Source organism: Zonotrichia leucophrys, chromosome 2 (genome assembly GCF_028769735.1).
Source record: "Zonotrichia leucophrys gambelii isolate GWCS_2022_RI chromosome 2, RI_Zleu_2.0, whole genome shotgun sequence".
Taxonomy (NCBI): domain Eukaryota; kingdom Metazoa; phylum Chordata; class Aves; order Passeriformes; family Passerellidae; genus Zonotrichia; species Zonotrichia leucophrys.
The window spans coordinates 108,269,905-108,293,117 of record NC_088171.1 but is presented as its reverse complement, the minus strand read 5'-3'; the positions used below and the strand labels follow the sequence as shown (position 1 = coordinate 108,293,117).

The 23,213-nt window shown below is 39.4% G+C and overlaps 1 protein-coding gene across 1 annotated transcript in view; it reads left to right on the top strand.

The window, feature by feature from the left end:
• The window catches only part of CDH2 (cadherin 2), a 116,462-nt gene that overhangs the window by 74,789 nt on the left and 18,460 nt on the right, over positions 1-23,213 (top strand). The window contains exons 3-14 of the mRNA XM_064706018.1: positions 3,308-3,534; positions 5,362-5,508; positions 6,593-6,748; positions 8,110-8,254; positions 9,310-9,482; positions 14,378-14,515; positions 14,877-15,062; positions 16,972-17,228; positions 18,573-18,715; positions 19,898-20,131; positions 20,450-20,683; positions 21,915-22,054. Coding sequence (XP_064562088.1) covers positions 3,308-3,534; positions 5,362-5,508; positions 6,593-6,748; positions 8,110-8,254; positions 9,310-9,482; positions 14,378-14,515; positions 14,877-15,062; positions 16,972-17,228; positions 18,573-18,715; positions 19,898-20,131; positions 20,450-20,683; positions 21,915-22,054 — 2,180 coding nt within the window. The remainder of the gene's footprint in view (positions 1-3,307; positions 3,535-5,361; positions 5,509-6,592; positions 6,749-8,109; positions 8,255-9,309; positions 9,483-14,377; positions 14,516-14,876; positions 15,063-16,971; positions 17,229-18,572; positions 18,716-19,897; positions 20,132-20,449; positions 20,684-21,914; positions 22,055-23,213) is intronic.

Below are 23,213 nucleotides of genomic sequence, written 5' to 3'. Positions count from 1 at the left end.
GATCTGTCAACATAAAGTGATTTGTGGAAAGTATGCCTCCCTTTCCTGTGGTTTTTAGGAAAGAACATGGTTGCATAAGCAGTCATTATTCACAGTAAAACAAAAAAAATATTTCCTGTAGCATTTTTGCAAAAAAAAAAAAAAAAAGTCTTTGCCTGAAAACCTACTGTCAGAAATCACTCTTTGTTCATACTAGTTGAACACTGAAAAATGAAGCAAAGTGATCTAAATCGAATTTACAAGACTGATAGCCATGTGTTTGGGGGGAGAGTAGCTACTGCACAACCTGTATTCTGTCAAGGGAATTTAATTATAGATGGTTATACTTGACTATAATTCGTTAATGTGTGCTCCTTGCAAAGGGAGAATAATTCTCACATTGACAATTTTATATGTTTTTACCAGGATACTGTCAGAGGAAGGGATTTTCATTGAATTTCATAATACAGTCGCCTGGGGGAAGAATATCAATGAAGTGGCTAGCAGGGTGGTTTTTTTGTTTTATTTTTGTGCTGCTGGAGTCTGTATGTAAGGAGATGGGGGAAAAGAAATCTTCTTTTTTATGAATTTGAATATCTAAAATAAGAATATATTCTGTTACTGTGCAATAGTTAGGAAATATTTTTGTAAAATATTGTTGTGGTATCTTGGTCTTTCAGACCATAATGACTAATATTCGTTTTAGCTTTCACTTTTTTGAGAAACAGTAATGATCAAAGTTTAGATTAATCTTCATTCTCTTTCCCATTCTTGTGCTTTTCAGAAGTAAGTCTGAGACGAACCAGAGATAGAGCTGGCTCTAGAACTGTTTGTCCTTTTGGTCAAGACATGTTTTTGGAAAGCAGATTTTGAGAGCAGCTGTAGCTGAGATGAGATGAGAGATTAGCAGAGGCACAGAGTTTTGGGTTATGTTGCTGGCTGGTGGTTTTTTGGTTTTTTCTTTTACTTATGTGAACTGTTTCTGGGAGGTTTGTTTGGGAACAGTGGTGGCATTTTAAGGATGCCCAGCTTCCTCCATGCTTGGGGTCTGTACTTTTGCCTCTGTAACCAAGTACAAATAGCACTGTTTAATAGTCCATGTTAAATGTAGTGACTTTGGAGTAAACTGTTCTTGGACATCTTTTTATTTCTGTGCTGGGCAAGAATTACAGAATTAGGACGGTGATAATTTCTACATACTGGAGTAGTTGCTTTAAGTATTAGCTTTATATTCTTGGCTTAGAGTCATGCATGTTCTCATTTGGCTGCAGCATTTCAACCTCGTGTTGCAGTGAGCTGACTCAAGCTGCAAGGCCCATGTTGGAAAAATCGGGGGTCAATGGGATGGTTAACATCTGGGAACTGGAACTTCGTCCTGCCAGTGTTCTCCTCCCTTGTTACCTGCAAAACAGAGGATCTGACATCTCCAAATTCTGCAGATCTGTAGCCTGTAGATTATAGGGAAGGAAGTCATTGTACCTGATAAAGCAGGTAGGATGGACTTGAGGATCCATAGGAATTCTTAAATATATGAAAGCTTACACTAGAGGCTGAGTATTTACTGGAGTTTTAGAAAACCACTCTCTTGGCTTATCAGGAGGACCAGAGGCAACCTCTCCAAGGAGGATCACAGGAGCAGCCCTGCTGGTGAGGCTTCAGCCTTTTACCCAGGGAGATTTGTTCTTTCAGGATCAGTGCTTTGTGGACATGGCATGCTCTTCTCCCCAAGGGGAGGCTGTCTTTTCACAGGAAAGGACCTTCAAACTCATGGATCTCTCTGGAAAGAGCAGTATCCCTGCTCAGTTCAGCAAGATTACAGTTAAGAAGGTTGATGCTGCATCATTTATTTAGAGTAGTGCTGTGCTTTGTCTCCTTTTTTATCTGATGGACTCTTATAAAATACTCTTTGGACTCTTTAAAAATACTCTAAATGGACTCTTTTCTGTCAGGAGAGGGCAAATGGGGGATTTTGGATAACTGGAAGAGTGCCATAAGGAAAGAAATTTAGTCTGTCATCCGAACATCAGCCTGGTCCTTGAAGTTCAAATACAAAAAAGTATGATTCTTCTTAGTACCTTCCTGAAAACAGTGCATTACAGAAGAAAGCATATGATGCATGACATTTAGTAGTGATTTTTCTTGAGAGGGACCTTTAGGTTTTGAAGCTAAATAGTTTTTGCATGGTTTAGCACAATATAAAAAGTGCAATAACTGAAATGAGGCATAAAGCCTCATTTCATCTTCATCTTCACTATGTGGATTTCAGCACAACCTTCATAATGGTATTTTGCACTTCTATTGCCCATGCAATCAAAATATTTCATAATGCTTTGGAAACATTAAAGAGTGATCATTGGTTATAAAAGCACACTTTCATTTTTTTGTTTACTATTATTTGCAGTAACCCAGAAGATAACTGATGGTGAAAAGAATTGGGTAGAGAAGGCAGTAACTTGTTAGCAGTTCTGTTTTGTGGACAACACATCATTATCTTTACATTTGATTTTACTGACTTATTGTTCCAGTGTGTGTCTTTCAGACACAACAAAAGGAAGGAGAGAGGAGGGAATTCAACAAGAATAGGTAATCCCTGAGTAGAAAAAGGGACATGTGTGGTACAGAACATAGCTTTAACAAAAAAAACAAAAACAACCCAAAACCCCAAACAAGCAAACACAAAAACCCAAACCAAAAGAAAATCTCAAGGTCGTTAACTTATGTTTTCTCTGTGAGGCATTTACTGACTCCTCCATCTTGTCAATGAGGGACATGGAAACTCAGTCCCAGAGCTCATAAGAAATCTTCCTGAGATGGCACAGCTGAATCACAGGCTGATGTGGGTGCATAATTTAATATTTTTAAAATATTTCAGGGTTTCTGCCTTACCACCACTGGCAGAGAGAGCGTGCTGCAAACACAGTTGTGTTTGCAGTTATGGTTACAGTGTAATGAAATTTTTTGAGCATTTTAATGGATGAGCATGGATCTTTGGGAAGCTTGAGATGCAAACCCAACTAGCAACTGACTGAAGTGTACCATAGGACATGGAAGGAGTTGGTTTTCTTGCTGGTGGTGAGGTAAATTTGTAGGCAGGAGGCTGTTCCTGTCTAGGGTTAAAATCTCAGCCTAGCAGTCCACAGAAGAATATCATTGTTATGGACTGACTGGTGAAGTACAAGTTCTGCCTTGTAACTGCATGTGATAGTAGCAGCAACAAGCATCTCTGCTTTTGAGTTTGTTCTTCGTGCATTTGGTGTCACAGTAAGTTCAAGTGGGCCGCATTTTAATTTTTTTTTTTTGTGTGTGTCATTTTATGTCTGTTTTACAGTGAGGTTTCGAAGCTGTGATGGAAACAAAAAAATACACTTTGGTAGCAGTGAGCCAGAAGATTTCAGAGTAGGTGAGGATGGTGTGGTCTATGCAGAGCGAAGCTTTCAGCTTTCAGCGGAGCCCACGGAGTTTGTCGTGTCTGCTCAAGACAAAGAAACCCAGCAAGAATGGCAAATGAGGGTGAAGCTAACCCCTGAACCAGCCTCCACAGGGGCTTCAGAAAAGGTAAAACAAGAGCTCAATGCAGCCTGTATAAATGTATCTCCACAAAGAGGCATCAAAATAGGGGTTTAAATTTGCCCGTCATGCACCTCTCCATGAACCAGCTTATTAATGGACACCTAGTGCACGCAAAGCTGGAGCTTTAGAAGGAACTTTGATAATCTTTTATTCTGTAGTTTTGCTAAGGCATGAAAAGGCATGCCTATTTAACTCTATCGGATTCTTTGTGTTTGAGCTTTTTGTTTGTATGGCTTGAGATTTATACCTGAATTTAAGTCTCACACAGCCATTTCTTTATTTTAAATTGCTTGAAAGTATTATAGTATTTATTCAAGCAGTTAAATATAACTGCAAAATAAACAAATCTGTGATAGAATGCATCAGTCACATTTATTAGATGGGAACTGTAGATTTACAGCAGTAAGTAGGAAAGCACTTCTGGCAGGGAATATTGGCTTTGTCTTGTCCCGTCATAATCAAATTGGAGACTGTAAATTATTCATGATTCCAGCACTCCTTGGTAAGGAAGATAGTCTCCCTCTGCTGGAAGCTGCCATAGGATAAACCATGTACTGTAACAAAAATCAGACCTAGCAATGTGCAATTAGCAACGTATTTACTTTAGAAAAGCATATTAGGTTGTTTACCTTTTTCTGTCATATGACCTGTTGCCTGCTGTTTCTTGCCTTCTCCTTAGTGAAGGAGAAGTGCTTAGTTTACAGATAAAGAACAAAATTTATTCATAGATTAACGTACCTATAATAGGTACACATTTAAGATTTAAGCATCATGTTAAAAGTAGGTAATGTGGTTATGCAATACATTTTTCCTGAGAACACACTGGAGACCACTGCTGTATAATCCTCATTTGTTTGCTTACTTGGTGATTGTGTTAAATTTGCTAAGGCATGATTTTAACAATGGAAATACTGTCATTTTGTTCATGGAAGCACTGTAAAAGAGCAGATGCTTAGATGTGCTAGTGCATGCCCTGTTTATTCCACACACACTATTCCGGTGTCCTTACCATCAACAGAATGTAGAGGAGTAGAATCTGGCCTTCATTTGGTGTCTGTTCATACTCTTCAATGTAGTTGCCTAGATTAAAATAAAGTTCTTCTTTTAAAAGATTTGGAAGATGTTTTTGTCACCCTGTTCCCAACCTTAAGCAAGCTAGCTGTGTGTGCTGTCATCCAAAGGATGAAATGACTGCAGATATAGAAGGGAATAGGAAGGGAATGTTGACACCCAGCAGAGATTAATGCCCAGTGTGTAAAGTGGGTCATCTACTGCATCCATCATGGCTGACATAGGTTTAAAATAATTACAGCATTAATTCTATGGGATTTAATAGGGTCATAAATATTTGAGACATTCCTTACCAGTATGTATTAAACTTCTCTTGGAACTCAAATTGCATTATAGCACACCCAGATCTAAATTTAGAGTGCAGTAGCACATTACCTGAACTGAAGCTCTAGCTAATGAGAAATACATAAAGGCATACTATTAAATTCTGCAAAATATTAACTACTTCTCAGAAAGTGTCAGATAGTTTACACAGTAGTGCCATGTTATAAATGGTTTATAATTCCCTTTCTCTTCCTAGTTAAATAAGGGGAAAAAGGGGTTCTTAAAGTTTGGCAGTGAAATTGTAAATGATATTGGTTATTTTCAAACTGCACTGTGAATGCAAATAAAACAGTTCGATGAACACAGAGAAAGGACAGTCTTTCAGTCAATTATGTAATTGTACCTGAGTTACTTTATAATGTCTGCTAGTAATTCTCCTTCTAACATGTGCTTAATTTTATCTTGTACCTGGGAAAGGACCAAAGGAAAATTGAAGAAATCATATTTCCATGGCAACAATACAAGCACAGCAGCCCTCTGAAGAGGCAGAAGAGAGACTGGGTTATTCCTCCAATCAACCTACCAGAAAATTCCAAAGGACCTTTTCCTCAGGAATTAGTTAGGGTAAGGAAGTTAATAGAAGTGTGGTTTCAGTATCCCTCAGAGAGCTCTTGAAGAGGTTTTGTGTAAATGATGTCTTGTTCATCATCCAGACATTTATCAGAGTCTTTTGGGTTGGTTTCTTGTTGCTGCCTCTGCATTGCATGCTGGGATGCATCTAATTTCCTGGCGTTTAACTTGTTCCTATGCATCTCTACTGGTGGAAGATGACACCTTGTTTTGGGTGGTAAGTGTGTTAAGGGGTATCTCTGCTGGTTCGTGAGTTTTCCAGTCTCCTGTACTAGAGTTCTCTGCCTGGGAAATGGTGTGGGAGTGAGCAGGAAGCAGAGTGCAGCAGGAGACCAAAGGAAATTGTATCTGATGGGGTGAGGACAGCAGCTCTTCCACAGGATTCTGCTGCCCAGAAGTGGCCACTGCAAGGAGCCACAGCAGGATCCAGCCTCCTCTGGGCTGGCTTCCAACCACAGTACTGGCTGGTCATGATCAATTTGTTGGAACTTGGCAGAACATTAGCCCAAGTTGATAGGACACAGCTTCACTCTGTTCTGTTTTATGTGTGCGCTGGTGATTCAGCTGCTCCTCACAGATGCACTGCCCTTCAATTGTTTCCTTGGAATATGAAACAAGTTCGATGTTTAAGCAAAAACAGCAAGTTTCTAAAGAGCTGGCTTGTCATGGAAGAGAGCATGTAGCTTTGAGCTGAGAAGGTGTAGGAGAAAAGTGAAAACAAAAACCAGGCTTTTAATTTCACGTGTAATTTTATGATACTAAATGTTTTCTCTAAGATCTAAACAATTCTGCTTAAAGTATTTGCTTGTTTTTGTTTAACGCAAATAATTTTTATTTTGAGGGATAAACAGGGATAATTTTACATTTCTGAATATCCTTTGACCACTTTTTAACGAAGAGTGCTGTTAAGAACTTCAGACTTTACACCAACTCCATACCATTTCCAGAACGATTATTCTTGCAAGTACATCTTAAGGAGCAAGGAGAAGATAAATAGAGCTGCTGCTTGTCTCAGCAGCAGTCCCATCCTGAGCTTGTTTGTAGCTAATGTAAACTTTATCTTTTTTTTGACACACAGATCAGGTCTGATCGTGATAAAAGCCTTTCTCTGCGGTACAGTGTGACTGGCCCAGGAGCTGACCAGCCTCCCACAGGCATCTTCATCATCAACCCCATCTCAGGACAGCTGTCTGTCACAAAGCCTTTAGACCGGGAGCAGATTGCTTCTTTTCATGTAAGAGTTTAATTTACCACAAATCAGATTATTAAATTGAAGATGAACATCTGCTTCAAACATGACTTGAGCAGCCAGCATTTAGTTTTGTATGAGATATGATTTGAGGAGTTTGTAGCAGATTTGTATTTATTGTACTTAATAAGGCTAACTCTTACTATATTTAAGCAGCTTAAATACATTAACATACGTAAACAGTGATTAAATGTATTTAGGTAAAGTAATTTTAAAATATGGAAATATGGGTACTGTGGCTTATATTTCAAGTACAGGCCATTGATCACAGTCTCCACTGAACTGTATACTTTCCAGAAGTTTATTTTTAATTCAGCAACTTAAATTAGGATGTGACTGCTATTGGAATTGCAGCAGCAGCTGTGATTTGAGAAATGGATGGGAAGAATAACATACCAATTTTTATTTTAGGGCCAAATCTAAGCATTTTAATAGAATTGTAAATTAGGCCTGTCAGCTTATGAAAATGATATTCTTTGCTCTAAAGAAATTGAAAAAGTAGACCACAGATTCCAGTACCAGTGGAAAAGGAAAGTTGCAAGGAGGATGGGGAGTGCAGGCTGTGACCTAAAGTTTCCTGTGCTTTTGGGAAGCCATGCTGAAATCACCCAGCTCCTGGAGAGAGTTTTCCAGCATGTTGGGGATTAAAACACTCCTTACCTTGTGTTCTGGGGAGATCTTTGGGTGCTGCTCCTAAACAGAGGACACAGCAGGAAGCATCTGGGGGGGAGGTGTGGGTGAAAGGCTCTCAAACAACAGCTCTAGCATCCATAAGATTTTAACTGAGAATTTGACATTGGCAATTCAGGGTTTACTGACTTAGGAATATGAGTCATTACCAGAGTGGTGAGTCAATAATGCCATCTTGCTGCTTTCTAGTAGCTTTGTAGCCATAAGATACGTATGTGTATGTATATACATGATGGGCATCAGCAGGACTGCTATAGGAGAAAGTTGCTCCTTTCCCTAGCAATGGCCATGCTCTGGTCTAAATACACAGATTTACATTTAAATCTCCACCTTTTTAGGGAATGTTTTCTAATAGCCATTATTAAAACCAGAATTCTATATGACAGTAGGCACTAGTAGTGATCAAAATTACACGATCTAAAATAATTTTCATCAAATCAAAGAAGGAAGTCTGCAACTTAGAATAGTTTGGAAGTCTGAACATCAGTTCCATTAGCAGCTTGGAAATTTAAAAGGTCGATATGAGGGAGCAGTGGCAGATAAGAAAATACACTGGGCTAAAAATGTCTGGCCTGAAATTTCCTGTCACTATTATTATATCTATTTGCACCTGTATGTTGTGAAAAATTTTAATACTTTTAATGATATTTTTGCAGCTGAGAGCACATGCAGTGGATGTAAATGGAAACCAGGTGGAAAATCCTATTGACATTGTTATTAATGTCATTGACATGAATGACAATAGACCTGAATTCTTACACCAGGTTTGGAACGGGACAGTCCCTGAAGGATCAAAGCCAGGTAAGATACGGGCTTTTGGGAGGCAGAGGTATTATTTCGAAGTATCATGCTTACAGTGTCATTTTGAAGGTGTGATGAAGGGAGTGCCTTCAGACCTTGTAATACTTTGAAAGGTGTCTTGAGTGTGATGAGCAAAATCTCAGATCCTCTGTCTCCTTATTTCACCCTATTTTTAATGCACTTTTTAGCATGTGGGGATTCATTTCCAAAAGGCAAAATTGCTATGTGCATGAACTAAAACCAGGAGAGGCTTTAAGTATATGACTTCTGGTTTATGGTTTTCAAAATCCTAATTATAACATCACAGTTCTTACATTTATTTTTATGATGGACATTGATGTTCATTTAGCTGACAGGTCAGGGTATAAGAGACTTCTGGAATGTCACTAGATACAGTTCTAGTTCTGATTCCCAGAGGCTTTGCAAATACTGGGATTTGAAATCAGTGTCATTTGAATTCTTGAGAAAACCTAAGTGTTGTTCAGATCTCATTAAAATTCTAATCAGCTCAGACTAAAGTTTGCACTATGGCTGAAACCACTTCCTTAATTTGTCAGAAGTGCAAAATGAAAGGTTAGCACCAGAAATGTGTTTTCTAACTTTGCAGTGTTTACTTGGCATTTGAGATCTATCTCAAAGACTTTTGAAAGAGTATTATTTATATTGATTTTCCGTCACTATCGGTATGTTCACCAATTCTGAACAATAAGTATATTTCCTTTGGCCCAATTAATAACATAAGTATCTAAACATGAAATGTTCTTTTGTTACAGAAATGTTATTTGTGGCAGAACTGTAGAGTTTCATTGTTTATGTAGCTTCTTCAGTTATAAGCAAATCTAGTCTTTTATAAACATAGAGTATTTTTATCTCCTGTTATGTATTTTAATTACTCTGTTGGTGAGTCTTGATTTTAGCCAGTTTGTTTTAAGTAAAGAAAGAATGTGCAGATTTTACCAAAAGAAACATGTGCTTTGACCACTGCTTGTAAAGTGATCTTGTATAATCTGAGTATAAACTGTTTATATAATATCAATTATTTATCCTGCTGCTAGGGACCTACGTGATGACTGTTACTGCCATCGATGCTGATGATCCCAACGCCCAGAACGGGATGCTGAGATACAGAATCTTGTCCCAGGCCCCGAGCAGCCCCTCTCCAAACATGTTTACAATCAACAACGAAACTGGTGACATTATCACTGTTGCAGCTGGGCTTGACAGAGAGGTAAGGCAGATGTTAATCCTGTGGGCTGGGTTGAACTTAATATTGCAAAGATTATGGCTGACGGTGGTGGGTGGATGAGAGGGTGAGTGAGGAGCTGGACGTGAGCTGACAATGCGCACCTGCAGGCTGTCATACCCAGGGCTGCAGCAGAAGCAGCATGGCCAGCAGGTCAAGGGCAATAATCTCCTCCTCTGTTCTGCTCCTCTGAGACCCCACCTGGAGTGCTGCATCCAGATCTGGGGTTCTCAGCACAGGAAATAAGTGAACCTGCCTGGAGCAAGTCCAGAGGAGGGATATAAAGATCATCAGATCATAAGAGAGGTTGGAGCACCTCTTTTATGTAGATAGGCTGAGAGAGCTGGGGCTGTTTAGCCTGGAGAATAGAAGGCTTTGGGGAGACCTTATTGCTTCCTTCCAGAACCCAAATGGGGCCTAGAGGAGAGCCTGGAGAGGGGTTTTTAGTAAGGGCGTATAGAGATAGGACGAAGGGGGGTGACTATAAACTGAAAGCAGGTGCATTTAGGTCAGATAAAAGGAAGAAATTCTTTACTGTGAGGGTGGTAAGATGAAGGAACAAGTTGCCCAGAGAAGTTGTGTATTCCCCATTCCTGGAAGTATTCAAGGCCAGGTTGGATGGCATTCTGAGCAACCTGGTGTAGTTGGAGATGTCCCTACCCAGGGCTGGTTGTCTGCAACTATATGATCTTTAAGGTCACTTCTAGTCCATACAATTTCATGATGCTGTGATATATTTCTCCCCCTCCTCAGTCTTATCTTACTCCCGTTCACCCTGTTGACACCAATTGTTTTCCTAGTCTCAGAGTACAAAAGCTCAGAGGAGAGAAAATTACATTAGAGATGAAACTTGGACCTCTTTGTTCCATACATGTAGTTACTCTTGGCTCTCTGGGGTCATGGAAAGGATCTTATCCGATAAGCCTGTTTGCTCTTAAGAAACAGATACATCTAACAGATACACACTAAGGCAGAGCAATGCAATAATAATAGTAGCAAAAAGAAATAATCTGCAAGGTGCATCCTGTCTAGACAGTTCTTCACTGTGCCCACCACTGGAGAAGGAGCGTGCCAGATCCTCTGCTCTGATTCACCCATCTGTGAGGTTGGGAATAAAAATATTTCCCTCCCAACTCCAAATCTGTCACACTAACTGTGCTTTTAAACCACTTGAAAACTTCACAAGAGATAAGCGTTATTTTATAAACAAGCTATAAAATCCTAACAAACCTCTTCTGAATACATCTTGTTTCAACTTCTGTATTACTAACCTCATTTTAGCTCATTAAATCCGAAGTACTGGGTTTGCTGTTCATCTTTTAGCTGCTTGTTTATAGTTATTTAAAATGGAGAATAAAAATGCTTTCTAAAGTTCTGTGTTTGCTGTTAATATTCTGATGCATTTCAGTTTGAAAGGGGCAATCAGAAGATTTGAAAAGCTAAACAGACTGTTAGATATTGCAATTAATTTTTGAGGTTTTATTAACATTCATTCTATTTAAGTTAGTTTTGAAGAGAAGGGATTTGAGCAAAGGAAAACCCTGAACTTTACAGTATTGCCCTATTAAATTAAAAGAATGATGGGCAGCTTTGCCCTTGTTTTTAAAATCCCCTGGTCATCTTTGACAGATGAACTTTCAGAAGGACATAGCGATAATTCTTGAGGTTTTATCACTTGGTGACTAGCTATACTGGAGGGATTTAACTCGGAAGAAACCAGCTGCCTGTGGAGCTTAGAGCCTCACATTAACAGTTGGAAAAGCCTTGTCATTCACCATCAGTTTTCCTGATGGATCACTCTGCTGACACCCAGATGGGTATATATAAACATTTCTTGAACATGTTGGATATTAATGATTAACGTTAAATCATTCAAATATTAAATTAGACTAATATGAAATAAAATGGTTTCCTTCCCAAGCTTTGCTTCCTCCATTTCCTGAGTCATTTTGTGGAAGTCAATTAAATTAAAATGACTGGGAGTCTAGAGAGCCAAAGCTGAATCACCTTCTGACAGTGGGCCGGGGAGTGCCTTGTTGTCCTTGTACCCCAGCTGCTCTGCCCACTTCTGCCTTTCCACTCTTTTCTATAAGTCTTGTCTCTCCTGATAAAGCTCTAATTAAAATCATAAACTGCTAGGCAGAATTTTAAATTCTTAAATAATGTGGCACATTTTTTATGGGAGCATAAGTGTTGTAGGCATTAAAAAAAAAAAAAAAGTGGTTCCTCTGATAGCATTCCTCATCTGCTGGTATTTTAGATTAACATGCGCAATGCATTATCTATGCTAACATGCACAGGAGGAGATTTGCTTAGGTAAGGAAACTCAGCTTAAGGCAGAAGAAATCTTTCATTTGTTATCTCAAAAGATGCTGTTTCATGAGATCCAGCTGCTCTTATTTCTTCCGTTATTGCTGTGGAATTCACTTCAGCATTAAAACATCTGCCTTGCTGCTGGAGGTGCTGAAGAAGGCAGGCAGGGTACTTGAATTTATACACTGACATTCCTGCCTCACGTGAGGTTAATTCAGTGAAGGGCTCTTTTATTTGGCCTGTGTTGAAGTGGAAAGATGTGAACTGATGAGGTCTGCGTTCTTTCTTGGAGCTGCCAGTTTGCTTTTAGATGTGTTGCTGCTAAGTCTCTGTGCAGGCTGCTGACACATGCTCCATGGCTTATTCCTGGCTGCTTCTCAAGCCACAGTAAAAAGAGACCACCTCCCCCAATTTCCCCATGCCTGGAAAGTTGTGTGCTTGTTGATTTCTGAAATTTCCTTCTCAGCAGTTGATCTGCTTTATGTGACTGCTGGGAAGAGGGGAAAAAAACCCAAGGAGGCAAACGAAAACACTGATTTGCTGTCTTTTGGGGCACTTTCTGGGGAAGTTTTTAGTGTGCTGGTTCTGTTGGAATTAAGTAAGATGACTATAAGGAAGCTGAGTCTCTTTGTAATAATAATGGAGTTTTCCTTAATGAAATTTTGCTTCTTGGGATCAATGTATTAAGACCCAGATGAATCAGAAGCACCTGCTGTTTCAATAACATAGAATCATATGGCAGTGAGATTTGCTTCAATACTGCTTTAGATTTTATTGCTTCACAGTAAGTAAAGTATGATTTTTTTTTTCTTGGATGAAAGTGGTAAAAGCATTTCTTTGATTCCCTCATGACTTCTACTCTTATTGGTGTCATGAAGGAAATCTTTAAGATGTTTAAAGCCTATTGAAGGTCAGTTTGCAAGTATATTTTCCAAGTCAGAATTCCTGTACATCTATGTATATATATTTATGCATTATTAAACCTGTATACTGCACTTCTGTAGACTTAATACTAACTACTCTTGCTTTTTTAAGGAATTGTGGGATGCATATGTAGCAATTCACATTTGGGGTGTCTTGTAAGGGTTCCTGTGTGAAAGAGGGCATGAGCATAAACAGTTATCTTCAGTGGGAGATAAAGATCCATAGAGCTTATTTTTAAAACTTTCTATTCCATGACTCATTGTTGCTGCTTGGAAATGTGCAAACCGTTAAACCTCTCATGTCTGTCTTACTGTCTGGCCAAAGTTTGAAAGAAAGCTAAATACTACCAGTAGAATTGCCTGCCCTTGCTTATTTTTTTGTATCAATACCTGTAATTCCTTTTCATAAATGATGTGATTGTAAGGGTGTCCTGCTCAGGGTCAGGAGTTAGACTCTCTGATCCTGATAGGTCCGTTCCAACTCAGCATGTTTCATGATTCTATAAATTGTTTCCATGAGAAGTAATCTGTCATATACCCCACTCTTTAGACAGTGGAAGAAAATAGTGTACCAAGTGGAAAAAAAAAGCCCAAAACATAAAAATAGGCTCTTTTTGAATTATTTTTATTTTGCCAAAAGGTTTTCACCAGTAATAGCAAACTGTTTGTGAAAGCGCTGTTTCAAAGTAATAGCAGCTCCTTGTGTTTGTGTCCTTTCTTTTGGGAAGAACTGGATAGTAACACTTCCCTGCAAGGAAGGACAATGAGCTGGAAGAATGAAAGAGCATGCGCAATATTTGAAAGCAATGACTTAAAATAAACTAATAAACTTTTCAGCAACTTTATACAGAAAACATCTTTATGTTTTGTTTTTTTTTTTTTTTAATAGAACCTTGTCTAAGTTGTTTTAAGCAGCTCACCAGGCTGAGGTCAGGTCTCCACCAGGCACTTTGGGAGCTTAGGGACCCTGCTGGCCCCGCTCCAGCTGTGAGGGGGAGCGAGTGCCCGGCTCAAGGGCCGTTAGCAGCAGTGGGGGGAGAGGGGCCCATGGCTGCCATACTCAGCCAGGGTGTTTAACATTTATGGAAATAGCCCATTTGTTGCTTCCCTCCCCCTTTCTCCAGTGCCCTTACTCGTCTCTGTTGGCCTCGACGTCTTTGGTTTCCATAGAGATCACAAGAAGTTGCTGCAGCAGTTTTATACTCAGGCTTGGCTGAAACAAAACCTTGGCACTTGTGGCCGTTTGGCCGACAAACCTACCTTGGCTCAGCGCTCTCAAATGCTTTTGAGGACTTTCCCTGTTTTAGTATAAAATGCACTCTGGCTCTCTTTGCGCCGTTTGAAAAGCATTGTTAAACCTGTGATCATGCATTAACTGTCTAAAGTGGTTTGATTTATTAGAGTCGGAAGCAGTCAGCCTGTCCTAACCTTGATGGTCTTTCAAGCAGTAGTTCAATATAAGCAACCTGCTGCTGTATCCCTGTGGCACAAACTTTGCTTGCTCCTGTCATTTTGGGTGATGCTAACTAGAATAAACAATGTGATAGGCTCCGTTGCTTAGCAGAGTGCAATTTTTGGGAACACCTGCTGTCCTATGGTAATGTTAGTTTTGTCTAAAACTTATGTTGTCATTTTGTGTTTTAGAAAGTACAACAATATACATTAATAATTCAAGCTACGGACATGGAAGGAAACCCAACATATGGTCTTTCAAACACAGCAACTGCTGTCATCGCTGTGACAGATGTCAATGACAATCCTCCAGAGTTCACTGCCATGACTGTAAGTACAGGATAGGAGTTACTGAAGGATGTGCATATTTATAACCCTTCTATGTTTCTCTCATTATATTCACAGACAGTAAATATTTATTACTAATTAAATACCATACTGACAGGCAGAATCAAAATATGTGCAGAATATATATCCCTTACATGCTGTGTTCTGCTTTTGACCAAAAGGCAAAAGCTGACAAGGGAATCAAGCCATTGGTTCTCTGGGTGGCCTCAGGTAAACTTCTTTAGATAAATTATCAGACCTCCAGTGAAAAGAGGTGGGCTGCCCCACTTTGATGAGTGTTCAGCCTGGTGTGGCCGGTGCATGCTCCCCCAGCTGAGGTGGAGTGTTTCCATGGTTTCTGCAGTTCTACGGGGAGGTGCCGGAGAACAGGGTGGATGTGATCGTGGCGAACCTGACGGTGACAGATAAGGACCAGCCGCACACGCCGGCCTGGAACGCCATGTACCGCATGACCGGGGGGGACCCCACCGGCCGCTTCACCATCCTCACCGACCCCAACAGCAACGACGGGCTGGTCACTGTCGTAAAGGTAAGGCCTGCCTGCCTTTCAGAGACTTCAGCAGCGATGGGGGAGGTGGGAGAACACCAAAGTGTGGGAAATGTGAATTCCTGAGGCCAGCATGAATCTGGAATTAAATGGATGCTCGCCTTCTTTTGGAATCAGGTCTGTCTCTTCAGTTGTTACCTTGCTTATGCTATCAATAGTATTCCTCCTGCTCAGTTTTAAAAATCAGGCTAGGCTATTAGAAGTTACAAATCTTGAATCTTTATTTGCTAAAAGTTAGAAATTACTCTGTGGAAAAGTGTCTGCTTAGTATTTTTTGCTAGTCTAAACAACTTCCTACCTCCTCAATTAGTAGTCATGCGTGTCGTCTGCACATTTTATGTCAAGATGTTCCATTAAGGAAGAGATACAGGCAGTCAAAGCACAATCAGAGAGGAAAAAATAATAGGTGGGAGGGTACTTCTACAAGAGACATTTAAAGACTGGCTATTTTTAAAACCTCATTTAAATACCTTTTATGGAATAACCTGTCTATCTTCATTCTCTAGCCAACACAGCTCTGTGTTGAGGGATGACTTATTTCAAGTGATAATAACAATGTGATTCTATAATTAAACCTGCCAGGCAGTAGCCACCTTTCCTCATGACCCACTGATTAAATGTCTCATCTCTGAGTTGGCCTGCTCTGGTTTTGGCTGATCCATTTCAAAGTCAAATCTGCAATGCCAGTAATCCCATTTGGAAATTAAAAAATTCACTTTTCTTTTTCTTTTTTTTTTTTGTTCTGTTTTGTTTGATTTCGTTTTGTTTCATTTTATTTAATTTCATTTTGTTTTATTTTAATCTTCCCAGTATTTAGGTGACAAAAAGATCCAACCTGCATGCAGCATTAATAGTAATTCACAGTGGGTTTTTTTTAAGAACTGTCTCTGGTTTATAACTGCTCTTCCCCAGAGGTACCAATTGTTGCATTGCAGTCTTCCAGGAAGAATTATGTGAGTGTCTGTGCTTTTTAGCACTCCTTTAAGTGCCCAGACATGGGAAGAGTTGGAAACCTGCCTACAGTTTTTATTGGCAGTGCAATGACTTGATCTGTCAACCTGTAATGAAGATTAGATTGTCTCTTGTCACTTCCTTCATACTGTCACATGCCAACTGCCCCAGTAAGGTACAGGGTTTTCTTCCAATCTGGGATCTGTGTGAGTAGTACAGTGCATAGTACAAAGGGAAATCCTGTCTCCAGGAATGCCTCAACCCTGTGCAGCATGACAGAGGAACTTTAGATTCACACTGTTTTTATTTCTTCTTAAGTTGGAATTCTGGCTCAGTGAGGAACTCTCCAAACAGAAGGTTGTCTTCACTGGGAAGATGGAAGCAGTAGGTATATCAGAAACCAGGCTGACTGGGATAACCAAGAGTCTTTCTAGTGGGATGTTGAGGACATGAGAATCTCTGATCCATGGGAATAGCTATAGTCATGAGCTTGTTTGAAGGAAACTTCCATCCTTCCTTCTAACAGAAAGAGGCAGCTTTCTGTCCCCAGGAGATATCATCAGGAGGCACATGTGAGTGCTGGCACAAAGCTGGGAGCTTCTTCATCATTTTGTGATTAAACTATTCGTTTCTTCATTTGTCTCTAATGGCAGTACCAGAGTAGGTTAAATCCCAGAATGATTTCTAAAGGTTTCTAGCTCTTCTGACTTCAAAACTGCTGCTGCTGTGTGCAGAACTGAAACCGCCACATGCTGCTAAGCAAAACCCCCAGCTCGTGGGCTTGTGTTGAGGTGATGGTATTGTGCTCTCTTCAGACTCTGCTCATTTTTCAGAAAAGTACAAGTAATCTTCAAAAATGTGCTTTAAATTTAAAATGTTACTGTGTGTCCATTGCTACTGTGAGTGAACATTAACACTTCCTGCTCTTTGCTCTTCCCAGCCGATTGACTTCGAGACCAACAGGATGTTTGTACTTACCGTAGCTGCGGAAAATCAAGTGCCTTTGGCTAAGGGGATTCAGCATCCTCCTCAGTCAACAGCAACTGTGTCCATTACGGTCATTGATGTGAATGAGCCCCCATATTTTGTTCCAAACCCCAAGCTCGTGCGTCAGGAAGAAGGGCTGATGGCTGGGAGCATGTTGACAACTTTTACTGCTCAGGACCCGGATCGTTACATGCAGCAAACCTCCCTAAGGTCTCTATAAGCACTTTGCAATGTCTGTGTTATGGAATGGGTAGGGTGCAAAGAGGTGACTTGTGAAATGACTGAATATACTCTAGCACACAGCTACCCAACATGTTGTATGAGTTTTGTGCTCAAAAATCCCTCTCTCCAAAGGGATTTTTGGCTGTAGAGAAGGTGAACTGACCAGTTGTGTAAACTGGGTCATTTCCTCATCCTAAGTCCCATTCCACCAAGATAGAATGCAGCTACGCATCTGTGGTAAAAAGTATATGTTCTATCCCAGCAAATTGAGTCAGGGCAGACACGTGCTTCTGTGAACTAAGATCATTTGCAATTAAAATTCACCAGTAATTTTCACATGGCAACAAAATCGGATTGTTGATGAAATCTGAAGGGTTTTCTTTTCATTTTATCTCCAGTAATGCAAAGTGGGGGTGTGGTCTGTCTGTGAATTCTTGTATGGACAGCTATGATCATAATTTGATCATAATTTTTCTTATGCCTAAAACTTTTCTACACGAGCGTACCTCATGTAAGAAATGGGCATTATTTGCAAAGCTAAGGCTGTGACCACCCATGGGTCAGGACTCACTTGTTCCAGCTTTTTTTTTTTTTAGCTCATGTAGAAGAAACTCCAGAACTTATGTTCTGTCTTTCCTTCCAAAATCAAGATGATTGCAATTTTATATTCTCTTGATTTTTGGTTAGCTGTCTGTAATACTTTGCTCATTTCTGGACATAACCATCATAGAAATGACAGTATGAGGACTTCAACATTAAGAGAGCTTGCACCTGATTAATGTCAAAGACAAAATTTATCAGATAGAAGAATGGTTTTGAAAGACACTTCTCTTTCAAATTAAGATGAAAAACATGCAGTAAAACCAGGGCATCTGAAAATGAAGTAATACTGAAGTGCTAGAACAATATGAGTTAGTGCAACTAACACTATCCATTTTTACTTCTCTCCTGCTCTCAGCACTCTGACAATATGAAAATTAGTATGAATAGCTCTGTAGGTGTAGAAAAACCAAGTAGGATCCTGACTGAATATTTTAATTGAGTCTGAGTATTAATGTTATATAGTTTATGGTAATTATATGATTTCCTCCAGTTACATGATAACTTATAGGGCAAGGCACTTGAAGAATTGAAATGCAGGACTGGTTTTAATATGTATTTCCAAGAAATTTATTGTCAGTGCTTGATAAATGGAAATTTATTATGGAAAATAAAATACTATCTTCAAATTCCAAAAACATGTTCAGAATACAAATTAAAGTACTAATACTGTCTTTGTTGTCAGTATTTATGTTGGTAGATAAATAACGTAACTTATGATTAAATACACAGGTACTCAAAACTTTCAGATCCTGCAAACTGGCTGAAAATTGACCCTGTTAATGGACAAATAACTACTACAGCTGTTTTGGACAGGGAGTCAATATATGTGCAAAACAATATGTATAATGCGACATTTCTTGCTTCTGATAATGGTATGTATCAATATTGTGCATTTTTTTCAAAAAGCTTTTCATCATTGTGATTGAATGGCATTCAGTTTTAATGGGGCAGAAAACAGGATATGCTTAGAATACATCCCGTTGGAAATCTGTATTACTATCAGACCATGTATAATTTCCCAGCTACTTGGGAAATGGCTGAAGAATAATTCTCTGAGTTTATAGAGAAACACTGTCTTGGTTACATTAGTTGAGTTGACAGCAAATTGAAAAAGCCCTGCATGGGAGTGTGGTAGGTTGAGTGAATGCACAGCATGAGTGGGCTTTATGGGGAGTAATGTGTCATTGGAGGGGCTTTGTATTTTCCCACATTCAGGCTGCAGCAGTGCAGAGGGAAGAGTATCTTTTTGTTGTCAGTTTGTTAATGACAATTAACACTGCTCAGAAATGAGTCCTTTGATTTCAGCTGGAGGGCTGTACTGTTCATAGCTGATAGCAGGAAGATGGACAGGCACGGTTAGGGACATTCTCACATTATAAGGGAAAACTGAAACCCTGTGGCTATTTGCCCTGGAAAATACACATGGTAAAAATTTCTGAACTGGAAGCTTTATCAACTGTTTCTGTACTTTGGCTCTGTTCTGGAGAAAAGACATAAATGGAACTGGAAGATTATCGGAGGTGGAATGAGAACCATTGCTAGCTATACTGAAAAATTCAGTGCCAAATGATCAGTGTGTGATTCCAGCAAGATTTATAGAAGCATCACATATTCGATATGGATGGCAGGAATGTCCAGAAATAGCATGATGAAACTCAGTATTAGAAAGAATTTAAATAGCACAGAAATGGTAAAGAGTGATCTTAAGCCTTCAAAGTTAGGAAATAATTTTTCCAGAGGACAAAACATCCCAATTTTGCGCCTTCTTTGAAGCCTTTGATGTGGACCATCTCTGGAGATTTACTGTCTGTCTGGTCAGTGAAGTGGGTGAGTCTGTGATCTATGGATCTGCAGTTATTTGCTGAATTTTGCTGAGTAGGGCCATTTTTCTGAGTGCAGACTACATAAGAATTATTGTGTTAGCAGGGCCAGTGTTAGATTGGTTTTGTATAAGAATCCCAAAACTGAGGCAAACATGTAAGTGTGTTGCTACAGCTTCGTTTAAATAGCTTTGCAACTGGAAACAGGCTTAATGCTATTTTGTTTTCTTTTAGGAATACCCCCAATGAGTGGAACTGGCACACTTCAGATATACCTGCTGGACATCAATGATAATGCCCCCCAAGTGCATCCAAAAGAAGCCACAACTTGTGAAACACTGCAGCCTAATGCTATTAACATCACTGCTGTAGACCCTGACATAGATCCGAATGCAGGCCCGTTTGCCTTTGAGCTGCCTGACACACCTGCTAGTATTAAGAGGAATTGGACCATTGTTCGAATTAGTGGTAATTAACATTGTGGAAATCTTCATAGTTCTAAAGAAACTTCTACAAATATCTTCTCTGTGGTATTATTTTACAACGTACATGAGTTTGGTTGATATGAACAAGAAATCACCTTAGTTTAAGTTCCCAGAGGAAAAGAAATTTTAAGAAAGAAAAGATGGTCACAGCAGTCAGGAAGTCTGTTACCCTGAGTATCACATAGCAGTTTGAGTAAGAAGTTAACACTGAGCTGAAACATGAGCTATTTTTGCCAATACTATTTTAATCCCATGTGAGCAATATATTACTTTTTAACCAGCACCTTATTTTCACACACAGGCGATCACGCCCAGCTCTCCTTAAGAATCCGGTTCCTGGAGGCCGGCATCTACGACGTGCCCATAGTAATTACAGATTCTGGAAATCCACATGCATCCAGCACTTCCTTGCTGAAGGTGAAGGTTTGCCAGTGTGACTTAAATGGAGACTGCACAGATGTTGACCGGATTGTTGGTGCTGGGCTGGGCACTGGTGCCATCATTGCAATTCTGCTTTGTATCATCATCTTGCTCAGTGAGTAGATAGCTCTCTTATTTTTAACTCCTTTACTCTTGTTTTGCAAGTACAATATTACTTATTTTAGTATCAGGTACCTTGACAAACACAGGGGAGTTATTAAAGGCTTAGATCCAGGAATTGTTGCTGCATGTTTCTGTGTTTTGGACAAGTATGAAAACTTCCTGATAGTACAGGATTTAGAGTTGGACGGAGTACAGCTAGCACCTGTTTGGCACTCAAAGCCCTGCATTGGGTTTGTGGAAGAGATTTTCCATGGATACTCATGGACACTTGTGGTGTTACATCACTGAGTGGCCAGGTTGAAGATGTGATTAGTCCCCAGGCTTCTAATCTGTCTTGTGCTGCCAGTACTGTACAATTTGGTGCCATCCATAGCGGGTAAAAATGCTTTTAAGGAGTGCTGTGATGTTAGTTACTACTGCTGTGCTTCAGATTAATGCAAGTAGGAATTACTGTTGGAAAGTAATGCATCAGAGCCCTTTGTGTAAGGCCTGACGAGAAAGGCAGGTGTTGCAATGATGTGTATGTTTAAATACTGCATAAAGCTGTACTAGTATTTTATTTTGTGTGAGTAAGGGAAGTGACTAAAAATCATGAGTGTCTGTCCAGTGTAGTAAATTAGATAATTAGATTAGCTAGCTCTCCTACACATTATAGTTAACTGATTGCCTATTGTGGTGGAACACAAGGGAGAGATTAGCCTGGTCATAGTACACTATGCACCCATCTAGAACATAGAAAATTATGGAAAGGAGTAATTAAAAAAAAAGAGAGCCTGGATAAGCACATGATTCTACACAAGCACGTAGTGCATTTATTTTCTTGATAGAATAAATTTTTAAAATGCTAGGTATGAAACTAACAGAGCCTTATTGAAGGAAAGATTTCTTTCTGAATATAGTGGTTTATGAAGCACAGTCTTTCTTAATTCTTTTCATGGGAAGTTTATTTTGCAGATGTGGAATGGATTTGTTACTTACAACTTTGAATATGTGATTGATTGATTTCTAAACCGAATTGTCTATAGTGGTCTGAGCTGAATCATCTCTTACTTAAGCTGCCTTCTGTCAAATTATTAATTTTAAAAACCTCCAGAACAGTCAAATCCAACTTCATTGCTTTTTTTGTTTTCTTCTTTTAAATCTTCACATTAAATTCCTACAGTTTTTATGGCTGTAGTTCAGAACTAAGGTGTGGTTTTATCTCTTCCATTTTTGCATTACAGTTTTAGTTTTAATGTTTGTGGTATGGATGAAACGCCGTGATAAAGAGCGTCAGGCAAAGCAGCTCTTGATTGATCCTGAAGATGATGTGAGAGACAACATTCTGAAATACGATGAAGAAGGGGGTGGAGAAGAAGATCAGGTGAGGAAAGGTTAATGGGTTTTATGTGTAGATTTACACTTCTCTCTGCACTTTGTTTTGTTTACATTGAAACACTCCAGTAGGTAGCTAATTTTTACATTAAGTACTGAAGGCAATAACTTTAAATAAAACATTGCTTTATCTTTTTTTTTTTTTTTTTGGCATTACAGATATACCAATTGCTTGCCATTAGGATAAGATGTAAAAGCAGTATCTTGTCCTCTTGCGGTAGAAGCCTTCTGACCAGATTCCAGCTAAGGCTGTTATATTTAAATGAAAGTTAACATTTACTGTCATTGCTGTCTGTAAACTTTCCTCGCTCCCTGTCTGGGAACTTGTACAGCAACACGAGTGCAGGGTGCCTAATATCATCTAAACCAAATACAACCCTTTCTTGGTGGTGGGTGAATGCCTTTCTAGATAAATAGTAATGTTGGCTATTGACAGATTTGCCACCACTGGGATTTCAGGCTTGGAAAGCATTTAGGTTTCAAGTAGCTGTCAGGGCACATCTGTGTTTATTCAAATGCTTTCCCAGGCAGGTGCCATGTGCATTTACTCTCATGTCACCTCTGGTTGAACCACTGCTGATATGTCAGAGGGCTAGGAGTGATGTGTATATGCTAAGAATAGTGTCTTTTCCCCCCTCTCTCTCCAAGTTAGTGGATTTTCAAGCAGTGTGATTTCCTTCCTTTAGAGGACGTTTATTAAGTGCGTTATGAACATGACAAACAGCAGATTTATGCACATTATCAATGGTAGAAGTGAGTGTAGTAATTACAAAGAGAACAGTGCATATAATAGAGTCTAAGAAATTTTCCAGTTAAAAGCCTTGAAAAATTAAGTGCAATTCTTCCACACATCCCCAGTCTCAGTCATCTGGCACTTGAGTTATCTGAAAAGTGTCTCCCTTCACTGCTACAGACTTATATAGTTTCCTTCTGCTCATTTGTTTGTTTATCTGAAATTTGTGTTCCCCTTAGTAATTTCCATGCTTCCTGCATTTCCCCAAGTACTGTTCCTACTTCCTGGCTTTTCTGCATAATGTTCTTCTTAGGCAGTTTTCAAAGGAAACTTCAGTTTATGCAGTTTTGGAAAAATGCTTACGTTAAATAAAGTGAAAACAGCCCTTTGAGTCTATGCATGTATTCCAGATATT